At 40.6% G+C, this 13,582-nt stretch overlaps 1 protein-coding gene across 5 annotated transcripts in view; it reads left to right on the top strand.

Annotated features, from left to right (window-relative positions):
* The window catches only part of MTDH (metadherin), a 60,645-nt gene continuing 47,063 nt past the window's right edge, over positions 1-13,582 (top strand). For all 5 annotated transcript variants that reach the window (XM_008055894.1, XM_008055897.1, XM_008055895.1 and 2 more), the window contains exon 1: positions 1-597. In XM_008055894.1, coding sequence (XP_008054085.1) covers positions 226-597 — 372 coding nt within the window. In that variant the 5' untranslated portion in view covers positions 1-225. The remainder of the gene's footprint in view (positions 598-13,582) is intronic.

Below are 13,582 nucleotides of genomic sequence, written 5' to 3'. Positions count from 1 at the left end.
CCTCCCCTCCCGGCGGCGGCGGAGCGAGGCTGACTAGGGGGAAGCTGGGAACACCCGTGCCCTCCCCGCGGCGGCAGCGGCCGATCCCCGGCTCCGGCGCGAGGGGCGGCCGCGATGCGCTGGGCCTGAGACAGCCCGGCCCGGCCCCTGCGCGCTTCCCTTGACCATTCCACGGCGTCTCGGCGCCCCAGCGTCCTCCTGCGAGTCCCTCTGACGCGAGGGAAGATGGCTGCACGGAGCTGGCAGGACGAGCTGGCCCAGCAGGCCGAGGAGGGCTCGGCCCGGCTGCGGGAAATGCTCTCGGTCGGCCTAGGCTTTCTGCGCACCGAGCTGGGCCTCGACCTGGGGCTGGAGCCGAAGCGGTACCCGGGCTGGGTGATCCTGGTGGGCACGGCCGCGCTCGGGCTGCTGCTGCTGTGCCTGCTGGGCTACGGCTGGACCGCGGCTTGCGCCGGCGCCCGCAAGAAGCGGAGGAGCCCGCCCCGCAAGCGGGAGGAGGCGGCGGCCGCAGCCTCTGACGACCTGGCTCTGCTGAAGCATCTCAGGAGCGAGGAGCAGAAGAAGAAGAACCGGAAGAAACTGCCCGACAAGCCCAAAGTGAGTCCGGGATGAGCGGCGGCAGCGTGGGGGCGAAGGGCCGGCGTGGAGACCCCCGAGCTGGGGGAGGCCGGGCCCCAGACGGGAAGGGAAAAGAGAGCGGTCAGCGAGGGGCGGATCTCCCAAAGCGGAGGCAGAGGTGGCACGGGTGGGCACGTTGCGTAGGGACGGGGGGAAACTCAGGAAGTGTCCAGGTCGGCCGGGGAAGTCGGGCGTCGAAGAAGGAAGTTCGAAGGTCTGGGGGTCCGTGTAAATGAAAGTCCCCAGAGGTCAAGTCATCTTTGGGAACCTTGACTGCTGGAATAACATACCAACCTTCCTTAAGGCCTGCAGAATAGCTGCCTGTGGAGGGTCACGGGACCCTAAGGTGGTGTTGGGAAGTTGTGGAAAGACTGCGCTTGGAAGATAGGATGTCGGTCTCAAGTCACATTGAGGCGGTAGCCGGTGGAGGAAATACGGTGACCTAGAAACTCTGGGGCTTACGGAGGATTAGAGGTGCCCAGGTCTAGACGCGCTTCCATTTTAGTTGGGACTGTTAAAGGGAAATGGTTGCCCACTTTTGTGGTGGTGAATGTGGCCAACGGAGGCCGGAACAGGAACCAGGCAGGGGGAGTCGGTTACCTAATATACTTTGGGGTATATGGCCCTATGAGACAGAGCCAAGTGAGTTGAGGGAAGTGGTGTGTTGTGCACCCCGTGGTGTGGCAGGTTTTGGAAATAGAGTCTAAGGGGATGACAGGGCAGAATGATGGAAGCTAAGACAGGAATTCAGGCCCCGATTTACTGAGCCACATGTGGAAATGCAGAGGGCATCACATCTGTTTTGTCATGCCTTCATGTTTTACTTAGGCATTCGTTATGGCTGTTCCCATGGTTCTCCCATTTCATCTTTCGTAGCTTTATATGTTTTTAAAATACTTTACAGTTGAGCAAATTGAGAATGTGGAGAGTGTGCAGAGTTAGAAACAACTCCTAACCTATTTATATATCCACTGAATTGAGCTCTTCACCTTTTCAGTACAGTTCAGCAAACCGGTACCAAGGCCTTGCTATGTGAAGTGCACTCTGATGTTTGTGGGCAGTGCGAGAGATACACATAGGAGGGTTAATCATGGATACTAGTGTGGGAGACAGATTCACAAATAACTAGAATTTTGTGTAGACTTATGGGGCTATGGAGGTATAAACAGTGTTAATGAGGATTGGAAGGTCGAGACTAATTCTGTTGGAGGGCTTTAGGAAAGTTACTGAAGGAAGTGGAATTCGAGTTCAAACTAAGGAGACTTCTGTTGGTAACAGTAAAAAGACGATGTGACAGGTCACAGTTCATTATTAGGCCTGAATAAGCGTTCACATATTTTCCACTGATTGAGAAGATGCAGGATGCATATGAAGCCTAGTAAAGGGCACAACTTTGTCAATGTGAATATTACCTTAAGTTAGGAGAAAATACAACACAATTAAAAATTTGTAGAGAGAGCATCAAGGATTACCAGAAAGTAATATTATGGTGAAAACAGAACCTGACTCCAAGGTAGGGAATAAAGGTGATCTTGAAAAAAAAAACACATACATTAAGCGTGAGTCTGTGTGAGTGAAGCAGGTTGTGAAAACTATCAAAGCCCTATTTGGGATAATCTAGAATTTCACATGGACTTGAGTTGAGAGACAAATGCCCCAAGAGTCCATCTGAAGTGCATCATAACAATTGGATGACTCATCTGAGGAAGGAACACAGACTCTGGTGAATGCTTTTACAGTACTATGAAAAATGCTCATTAGACTTAGGACTTACCCCTGCTTTTCTTTTCTTTTTTTTTTTTGATTTGGAGTCTCACTCTGTTGTCTAGGCCGGAGTGCAGTGGCACACTCATGGCCACCCCAGTGTCGACCTGCTGGGCTCCAGCAATCCTTCTGCTTCAGCCTTCCAAGTAGCTGAAACTACAGGTGCGCCCTACCATGCCCAGCTAGTTTTTGATTTATTGTAGAGATGAGATCTCACCAAGTTGCCCAGGCTGGTCTCAAACCCACGGGCTCAGGCAATCCATCTGCCTTAGTCTCCAAAAGTGCTGGGATTACAGGCTGAGCCACCGAGCCCGGCCCCTACTTTTCATTTGAGTTAATGAAGCAGGGAAGTGTTAGTTTTAAGGAGTGGAGAATGGAGAGTCTGGATAGCTGAGTGTTAGTTGGGTGAGAGTATCTTTGCCTGCTGAATGTTGAAGATGTATTGGAGAAGTTTAACTTAATCAACATTTACAGAATTGTGACTTTCAGACTTTGGGGTTTTTCTTTTTTCTTCCCCCTCTAGTCAGAGTCAGTCTCTCTCTGTCACCCAGACTAGAGTGCAGTGGCATGGTCATGGCTCACTCCTGGGCTTAGGCGATCCTTCCACCTCAGACTCCTGAGTAGCTAGGACTTCAGGCGCATGTCACCTTTGATTTTTTTGTAGAGATGAGGTCTCACCGTTGCTTAGACTGGTCTCAAACTCGTGGGCTCAAGCCTCTCAAAGTGCTGAGATTATAGAGGTGAACCACTGCATCTAGCCCTTCAAGCTTTTTTGACTGCTACCTGCAGTAAGAAATATATTTGACATTATAGTACACACACAAAACTTGTTTTTGTAATGTGGTTCATGACCTACTAAATTGGTTTCACGTTTGATTGTGAGGCATGACCCACTGTTAGTAAAACTGCTACTTTACAAGGCTAGGAATTATAAGACGCTGGATTTAGCACTCATTAAAGCCTTGCACTGTGCTAGGTATTTACTTGAAGAAAAGCAAGACACTGCTTATAAATTGAAAGCAGTAAAAGGGAATATTAGTATGTCTCTTTATGAAGGTAATACAAAAGTAAAAGCTCAGTTTCATTCCAGGAGGGTTTTTGTTCCAGTTGTGGAAAAAGGTATGCTTAAAAAATTAACAATACAACCTCAGTGTGGGCTCATGTGGGCATGAAAGGCCTTGTCACAGAAGCTGGCTTTGAAAGTGGGTAGGAGTAAGATAGTGGGAGAGGCCTGAGAAACAGCCAAGGCCCAGGATTGGAGGAACGGGGAATGCTGAACTCGAGTGAGGCATTTAGCCTTGCTCTGTTTAGCTTATCTTGTTTATAAATTGAAGATCTTAGGTGAGTTAAAACTCTACAATATTCTTCCAAGTGTTATCCTTGGCTACTTGCTACAGAGTGACTTTGAATGTTTATGAGACCCTACCCTGGGTCTTATAAATTCAAAGTCTCTGGAACTGGATCCTGGGAATCTGCATTTTTAACAAGCTCTCTTGGCATAGTCATTTGAAAATCACTCACTAGAATAGGGCTATAAGATCCATAATAAAAGAGGTCTAAGTGGAGCTATGTATAATCTCCTAATCCATCTCTTCATTATCATTCTGATATATATTTTAGAGAGTACTTAGTCTGATCCAAGTGGATTTAGTAATGTAAACTGGTATGGTTTCTTTGAAAAGACATTCCATATTCTAGGACATTTTGCTTCTGTATAATTTCACTTTCATCTTTTTTATTCCGTGATTTTTAGTTTTCTCTTAAATCATTCCAAATTTTGCAGCTCTCATTTTCAAATTTTGTTTCTAATAGTTTATGTAGATGGTGGTTAGCTCTTTAAAATCTGTTTTTACCTCAACCTTTTCATAAGCACTTTTTGAAATTCTTTTTACCAATTTGGCTTTTATCCCCTAATAAAATCATGCCATAGGTCTTTTAGGGTATGAATTGCGTTTTGCTACCCTAAAAGTGGCGGGTGAGAAGGGGGTCACTCTTTACTGGGCTTAGCTCTTGGCATTTTTGGAAATCATTATTATATGTATTTTTCATGACATCTAGTTCAGAGTGTATATTAAATGCACACTCAGAAAATATTTTTTTCACTTGATTTTTAATTAGAGCAATGATTTAGATAGATGTGCGATATCAGATAACTGGTCTATAACAGTTGCTTTGAATTTCAAATAGAAGCACATAATCAGGATCAGCTTCAAAGAAAATTCATTTTAATGAACAAGTTGTTACATATTAGTGTTCGAATTTTTGTAAAGATTTGCTATAGTATAATTTTCATATCTCTAAGCTCAGTGAACAGAAGAGTAGTGTTTCCTCTCATTTGCTTCCATATAACCTTGCATGGTGCTTGGCATTCAAAAAATAATTACTGAATGTATGATATAGTAAGATGTCCTACAAAAGTATTTATACAGCTTCTTGCCTGGTAAATAGTCATATGAGCCCCCTTTTTATTTTTACAGTGGAAGATGGCTGTTTGCCTCATCTGGCTCCAGTTTTGTGAGGTCCATTCTTCTGCAGACAATAAAGTACAGTCATGCACTGCATAATAATGTTTTGGTCAGCAACAGACTGAATATATATGATGGCAGCCCCATAAGATTATAATACTATTTTGACTGTGCCTTTTCCATGGTTAGATATATTTAGATGCACACATTATTGTGTTAGCAAATGTCTAGTATTCAGTATAGTAACATGCTATACTGGTTTGTATCCTAGGAGCAATAGGCTATACCATCTTGATTGTGTAAGTATACTCTGTAATGTTCACACAGTAGTGCATTTCTCATAATATATCCCTGTCATTAAGCATCACATGACTGTATTCTGATGGTATGCAGTGTCTTTCATAGTTGCTACTTCTACTCCAGTTTTACTGCTACTGCCCTACTTTAGAACTTTTATTACCTTTTGCTTAGACTATTCTAACAACATTCTAACTGGTTTTCCTGCTTCTGATCTCTTTGTTGCCAGTCTTTTCTGCCTGCTCATGTGAGTTAAATCTTTTGAAACTGATCCCTGATCATGTGACTTCCATATTCACATCATTTCAGTAGTTTCCCCATCACCTGTTGAATAAAATCCGAAGCCCATGGTATGACACTAAAGCCTCTTGATGATCTAACATTACTTTAGACTTGTTTCTCATCATTACTCCTAAGACAAGAAATAATTATTTTATTTTATTTTAGCTAGATTTCTGTGTCTCTTTGATCATATTTTGTCTATTTAAAGACCCTTCTTTCTCTCTACCAAGTTCTGCCTGTCCTTCAAGGCCCAACTGCAGTGCTGCTTTAGCTGTAAAGCTTTTCCTCGCTCCCAAGCTAGAGGTATATTTCCTTGTAACACCTAGAATAATGTTATATATTTAATGGAAACTATGTATTTGCCATATTTTTAGATTAAAATGATCTAATATCACGATTTGATGTTCTAATAGTTACTCAGCAAGTATCTGAGCGCCTGCTCATTATCCATATTAGTAGCATAGAGCACATCGCTAGTGGTTACACACAAAGAAGGTACTTTATAAATAGTAATGGAATAGATTAATGTAGTCCATTCTCTTTATCTGCAATAGTTCTGTAAAGTCACTATAAACATTAAATTAGCAAGTACAAAATTAGAGATCCTAGGGAAAGTGCAGGGTCTAAGCATCTGGTCACAATATTTTCACCAATTAATCAATCAGTACATTTATGTGTGCCTTCGTTTATGTGTGTATCTGGGTAAAGACATTTAATATAGTTGATTGGTTAACATTGAACTCATGCCTGAATGAAGCTTATCTAATATGCCTATTTTCTCTGTAAGGTATACTACAGCCTTCTTACTCTTAGAAATACTAAGCAGCATGTCAGCACTACAGTTGAAGGGCATTTTAAACAGCAAAATCACCAACAAAATGCAAAATATATGACACGAAATAGGCCTCAGGAAGGATACTTGTTGACAATTATGAGAGCTGAAATAAGAAGGCAGAGTATTGCCTGGAACTTAGCTGAGAATGTGCCTATATGGTGACTCAGATCTTTTGCAGCCCTGTGCATATACACAAATGATCGTAAAAACACCTCAAGTATTCATTTTGGGGTTACAGATAAACTTAGTGAACAGGCAAATTCACCAATAAAGGATTCTCTAATAATGGAGTACACTGTATATTAACTTCTATATCTGGACCACTCCTCACATTTCCAGAACCTCATATCTAAGTATAAACTTGATTTCTCCAATTGAAAGTCTGACACTTATCTCAAAATTGTGCCATCTCCAAAACAGAACTCATAATTGCCCTGTCCTCGTCTTTCCATTTCTATAAAACATAAATTATTTTATCATCCATTCAGTTGTTCAAGCCAAAAATCAAAAATCTTCTTTGATTTTTAACCTTTTTCCTCCCCTCTTTATATCTTCTTAACCTCATATTTAATCCATTAGCAAAGTATCATCAATTTTATCTCCAAAGTATATACACAATCTGATTGCTGTCTCTGCTGTCACCTTAGCTCACCTGAACTGCAGCAGTAGCCTTCCCTTGACTGCCTCTAGTCCTTTCTCAAGGTCTAGTAATGAGTCTTTTTTCAAAACAGATCATCATCCTGCCTAAAACCAACACTTCAGTAGTTTTTGCATTTGAAATCTAAACCTCTTTCTGTGGCCTGTATGACCCACCACTTGCTTTTCTTTTTAAGCTGATTTTGAGTCAGTTTCCTCTCATTTGCTACTTGCAGCTACACTGATCTTTTTTCAGTTCTTCAAACTCTTTCACAACCCAGTACCTTTACATGAGCTATTATTAACACTTCTGGAACAATCTTCTCCCTTTCCCCTCCCCCCCACTATTCTTATTAGCCTTTAGTTCTCATTTTATTTTATTTATTTGTTTATTGAGTCAGAGTCTCACTCTTGCTCAGGCTGGAGTACAGTGGCACGTTCTTGGTTATGGCAGGATGACCTGCTGGGCTCAGCCGTCCTTTCACCTTAGCCTTCCAAGTAGCTGGAACTACAGGTGCATGCTACCATGCCTGGCTAATTTTTTTATTTATTGTAGAGATGATCGCCAAGTTGCCCTGGCTGGTCTCCAACCCCTGGGCTCGAGCTCAACCTCCTTGCCTCTGCTTCACAAAATGCTGGAATTACAGGCGTTAGCCACTGCACCTGGCAAGGTCTCACCTTAACAGTCACTTTCCTGATTACTCTATTTGAAATAGACATCGTCTTCTAGTTTTCTGTCTCAGTCTCATGTTTCCTTCATAATAGCTATCACTATTATAAATTATTTGTTTAATTACCCATTTACTTTTTGGGTGTCTCTCCCTCCAAGATTTTAAGCCAGTGTGAAACAGTGCCTGGCATGTAAGAGCCTTTGGAAATTATTTGTTAAACTAAATGCTGAATGAAGTGGCTAAAATGTCATTTCATAGATTAATTGGACAGTCTATATTGTGCCAAATAAATTTGTCCTAATATATTCCCAATATAATTATTTTTCTTAGATAGTGGTTTTGCTGATAATATTAAATTATATCACTTGCCACTTATTGGATTTTCTTTTTACTTTTAAGTCACTGTGTTTCTTAGTTTTAATTCTTAAATGAATAATAATCAAAAACTTCAAGTGATATGTAAGGTCAGGTGTGGTGGTTTCACGCCTATAATCCCAGCACTTTGGGGGAGGCAGAGGTGAGATTGCCTGAGCCCAGAGGTTCCAGACCAGCCTGGGCAACTTGGCGAGACCTCATCTCTACAATAAATCAAAAAATTAGCCAGGTGTGGTGTCACGCGCCTGTTGTTCCAGCTGCTTGGAAAGCTGAGGCAGAAGGATCATCTGAGCCCAATAATCAAGGGTGTAGTAGCTGTAAACATGTCACCCCATTCCAACCCAGGCAACAGAGTGAGACTCAAACTCAAAAAAAAGAACACGCAAACAAAAAAAAAAACTTCAAGTGATACGTAAAACAAATATTTATGATTTTACAGAAGAGGAATCTTGAGATTCAGAAACATTAGGTGACTTATTCAAGGTTATAGAGCAAAGGAGTTTCAAAGATAAAACGATATCTTAGTTTCTAGAACTCCCTGTTATTTTCAGTATACCTCTTTGGTTTTGATGGCATGTTCCAGGATATTAAATTGCATTCAGAGAACAAATCCAATTTTCCCAGTGAATTATAACTTTCTTTATTGCTTTTAAATTTTACTTTTAGAGTCAGAAGTTTCTGCTGAAAATTATAATGACCTTTACAAAAGCTCCAGAATTTTGGCTCCATGTATTTGGTTATGTGACAGGACTTTTTCATCTTATTCTGCTAAAGGCCTAACATAAAAGACCTTTTTTGAATAGTTCTGACAGAAAAGACCTTTAATAGTTGTTCTCATCTTAGATATCAAAAACAGTAATAAACCTTCTGAACATTCATTTTTGTTGTGCTTTAGCATTATTGATTAGTGTGCTATTTCTCAAGGTTGTGAAAGCCTTGAAAGTATTTTTAAATTATTATTCAAGCAAAATCAAGAGATCTAAGTGAGGAATTGGTGTTTTTTGACCAGTTTTAACCCTTTGCCACTCAGACGTCCTTCCTTAGGAAACATAAAGAGATTGCTGGTGATTGTTCAGGACAAGCTTAGACAAGCGCAGATTTTTAAAAAATATGTTTCCTTGACATTTTCTATTCAAATTGCATGAAAAAGCAAATAAAGAGATGGAGTATATACTGAGGTATCGACCAGTTGAGAAATGGTTTTCAGGAATCACAAGTATGTCCTTTCACATTTTCTTTGAACAACAGATTAGACAATAAATTACATATTATTAATGTGGGAGGAAGAATACTAGACTGAATTGTGTGCTGAAATAGAAAAACACCAGGTGGAAGACATCAAACGAATTACAGTTGCACAATATGTATCAATGAACCTGCAATGCATGTTGGAGACTGTTTCACACATTACCACACATTAGAAAAATACATGATATAAAATTTTGATTTTTTTTTTGTCAGAAATGAGTTCTTCGGTGTCCAGAATTCCATTATAAGCCAAATATTATTACAGTAAAATAATTGGTTCCAGTGCCACAGTATTTAGTATGAAGTGGTTTGTTTTTCACTGTTTCGTAAAATAGTGCAGTTGAGTTGTTGGTAGGTTATCTGCAAGATGTCTCCAAGTAAAAAGGGTTAAATTTTAGTTAGTTTTTTCTTCAGCTATACTAGTAGTTTTCAGACTGTTCCATGAATGCCAGGCCTCCAAAAGACATCCATCAGTATCTAAGAAGAGCATGAATCACTTGTAATCCGTATTTCATACCCACCAGATGTAAAATATTGAAAACCAATGCTTGTGTTTAGTTTTGTTTGTTTTTTGAGTCAGCGGTCTCGCTTAGGTTGGACTGCAGTGACAGGATTATGGTTCACCACAGCCTTGACCTTCTGGGCTCAAGTAATCATCTAGCCTCAGCCTCCCAAGTATCTGGGACTACAGGTACATGTCATAACACCCAGCTAATTTTTTTATTTTTGTAGAGATGAGGTCTTGCTATGTTGCCTAGGCTGATCTGGAATTCCTGGCCTCAAGCAGTCCTCCCACCTCAGCCTCCCAAAGTGCAAGGATTACAGTCATGAACCATTACATCCTCTCATAGATTCACAACTGTTACATACTACTACCTCTGCCAACATACAAACTGTTCTCTTGAGCGTGTATTCTAAAAAAGGATCCAAGTTGGGGTTGAAGGGAATTATAACAGTAAGGTCGACATGGCAGTGCTTACAAGGTGTTTAGCTATATAAATAAAATGATTTTATCAATTTTCTGTTACTGGTTTACTGTCATCAAATTTGAAGAACATCTTTGATTTAACCTAAAATATAGATTTATGCTAAATATTAAAGTAACTTTGATTGGCCCTAGAGGGGAAGACCTCAAAGTTCTCAAGAGAATTTGTAACTGCGGTACAATGAGATGCCTATGTAATCTAGAAATCCAATGTACGTATTAAAATTCTATGATCAGAGAAAACAGTACTTTTATATAAAACCCATATTGACAGTCACAAGGGCAGACACTTTAAATTTGTCATTTTGGTTTGCAGTTAGTTACTTTTCATGTGAGAAGACCTATGTAATGTGTACCCATTTAAGGATTTGCTAACTTAAAATACAGTTAATGATTTTCCAGGACAAGGCTTTCTTGACCTGCTAGTGACAGAATAAAGGGCCAGATTGGTGCTGCTCTGTGAGGGAGAGCCACTGAAGTATATTCTTTTTTTTTTTTACTGCTTCCTAAGAATTCTGTTGACTTTTCTCTTGTGGTATCAGGCATGTATGAGTTGTTGATGACTTCTGAAATCCCAGTAGTGATAAGAGCTATATAATTCCCAAGAGTTAGCAGAAAATTGGGAGGTCTGCTTAGGCTTGAGATAAGAGCTGCATTTATATCTATTGCATAGATTGGTGTTGCAAAGCAGAAACTAGAATTCACACAGGTAGGAGTGTGTGAGCACCTTTGACTTGCTGATCATTTCAGAGCCTCTGGAAATTAAAACTGGGTGTTTTGGAACCTATGGTAGTGTTATTGGTCGCTGATTGAGGACTCCAGATTGTTCATTTGAAAGGAAAGATTTTGGGAGGCTATCAATAGTGATTGCAGTTGGTCTCAAATAAATGGCATTAAACTTTTTGGAAAGTTTTTACGATAGTTTTTTACGACTTAATTCCCAATCTTTTAACAGTTAATAAATAAATTTAAATGACTCGGCGTAGTCATTTACATGAGTAAAATGAAGGAGGTGTATATAAGTGACTAGGAAGAACAAAATGTTGTATTCTTGATGTAGATGGGCCCTGAGTCCACATTCCATTCTGAGGTTTCTTACCTTTCTCTGTGCACTGCCTCCTTCTTTCTCCCCTCCTTCCATATACATATATACACAGAAAGAAAGATTAGAGGAGGCAACATTAAAGTGGCACAGAAGAAAGAAAAGTAAGTCAAGGCTGAGAAAGCATGGTTTTGGCATTAGCTGTCTGACTTCAAGTTGCTTAAGACTCAGCAGATTAAATTTGGATTAATTAGTAATTTAATCAGCTAAAAGACAGCTTTTGTTTTGATTTTCTGCCACAAATCTTTGGAAAGCATACAAATTGGATTTGGGAATATAAATGGTCTCTTTTTTTCCAACTGTATATCTGATCATTTTTAACAAATGCAGGTAAAGTCATTTATAGAAACTTTGCACATTCAGCCGGGTGTGGTTGCTCACATCTATAAACCCAGCACTTTGGAGGCTAAGGCTGGAGGATTGTTCAAGCCCTGGAATTTGAGACCAGCCTGGGCAACATAGCAAGACCTCATCCCTATAAAAAAGCAAAAAAAAAAAAAAGCCAGGTGTGCACCTGTAGTCCCAGTTATTTGGGAAGGTGAGGCAGGAGGACTGCCTGAACCCAGGATATCAAGGCTATAGTGAGCCGTGATTGTACTACTGAACTGGGCAGCAGCGTATTACTGGGCAACAGAGGAAGACCCCGACTCAAGAAAGAAAGAAACTTGGAACATTTATGTTATTTTCTTGAACATAGCTCTACTACAATGAGTAGGTAGTCTGGTAAGACTGTTCTGCAAAAACCGAAAATAAAGCCGTTGAAAACAGTATATTGGCCAGGCTCAGTGACTCAGCCTGTAATCCTAGCACTTTGGGAGGCCGAGGTGAGTGGATTGCCTGAGCCCACGGGTTCGAGACCAGCCCGGGCAATTTGGTGAGACCTTGTCTGTACAATAAAATAAAAAACTAGCCAGGCATGGTTGTGTGCGCCTGTAGTTCCAGCTACTTGGAAGGCTGAGGCAGATGGATTGTGGGAGCCCAGCAGGTCGACGCTGGGGTGACTGGGAGCGTGCATGCCACTGCACTGCAGCCTGGGCGAAGGAGTGAGACTCCCAATTCAAAAAAAAGAAAAAGAAAACAGTGTATTGATTCACTGATTTTATTATGTTGAATTTGAGGGAAATGCACAAGTGAAAAAAAAATGTAGGATTCAGAAAGAAGGTTAGAATACAGATACCTAGGGCTCATTCTTTAAACTTCTCAACCTTCTCAGTCTATATACATTTTTGATGCTGGGACTCAGAAATGCTCTTTTTTTTTTTTTTCCTGAGACTGGGTCTCACTGTAGCCCAGGCTTGAGTGCAGTGTCAAGATCCTGGCTCACTGCAGCCTAGACATCCTAGACTCAAGTGATCCTTTTGCCTCAACCTCCCAGTTAGCTGGGACTATAGGTTTGCATCATCATGATCCCCCCCCCCCCCCCCCGCCCCGTTAAGAGATGAGGTTTTGCTATGTGCCAGGCTGGTCTTGAACTCCTGGGCTAAGCAGTCCTTCTGCCTCAGCCTCCCAAAGTGCTGGGATTACAGGTATGAGCCACTGGGTCTGGCCAATTATTTTTAAAGAAAAAAAATAATGATTCTGGTTAAAAGACAGATTTGAAAATCACAGGCTTAATTCTACTCATGAACACCTCAAAGTGCTATCATTTTATTTTAGAAATGTTAGGAAAGCTGAGCTATCCTTTTTAGGTTGTGGCAGTGGGTTGGTAAAGCTTCTTAATCTCAGAACAATAGAGCCATTAAATTGTAGAATTAGAGGGGACATTAGAGATATCTAACTTTCATTGTTTGTGTATTATCTGTGGCTGTTTTTGTGTTACAATGGAGGAGTTATGTATGTAGTTGGCAACAGAGACTGTATTGACCTTAAAACGTAAAATGTTTTCTCTCTGCCCCTTTACAGAAAAAGTTTGCTAACTTGAATAGATCACACCTGTTATTTTATAGATGTAGAAATGAGGCTCAGAGATAATGAGTAAAATGTTCTGATATTACACAGTTAATTGGTGGTCAGAGTGCAGGTGCAACTTAATTCTTTTAACTGCCTCCATTTCATTATTTTTGTTAGAAGTATTGATATCTGGGTGAGATCAGGAAATTTATGGTACAGAATTTTGTTTATAGGTTTACTACATTTTTATTTCAAAACACTGTTTTGGGGGACAGCAGTTCATCAAGTCTTAGATAACATTGCTATATAAAAACCTTTTAAATTTGGGTCAGGAGGTAGAATTTGATTGTAGCATACACTTTTCTGGAATATAAATCTTTGATTTGATCTGCCAGGCAGTTTGACAACATGATA

Source organism: Carlito syrichta, unplaced genomic scaffold (genome assembly GCF_000164805.1).
Source record: "Carlito syrichta isolate Samal-C Ts95f unplaced genomic scaffold, Tarsius_syrichta-2.0.1 Scaffold302021, whole genome shotgun sequence".
Classification (NCBI taxonomy): Eukaryota; Metazoa; Chordata; class Mammalia; order Primates; family Tarsiidae; genus Carlito; species Carlito syrichta.
This window is presented reverse-complemented; position numbering and strand designations above follow the sequence as displayed.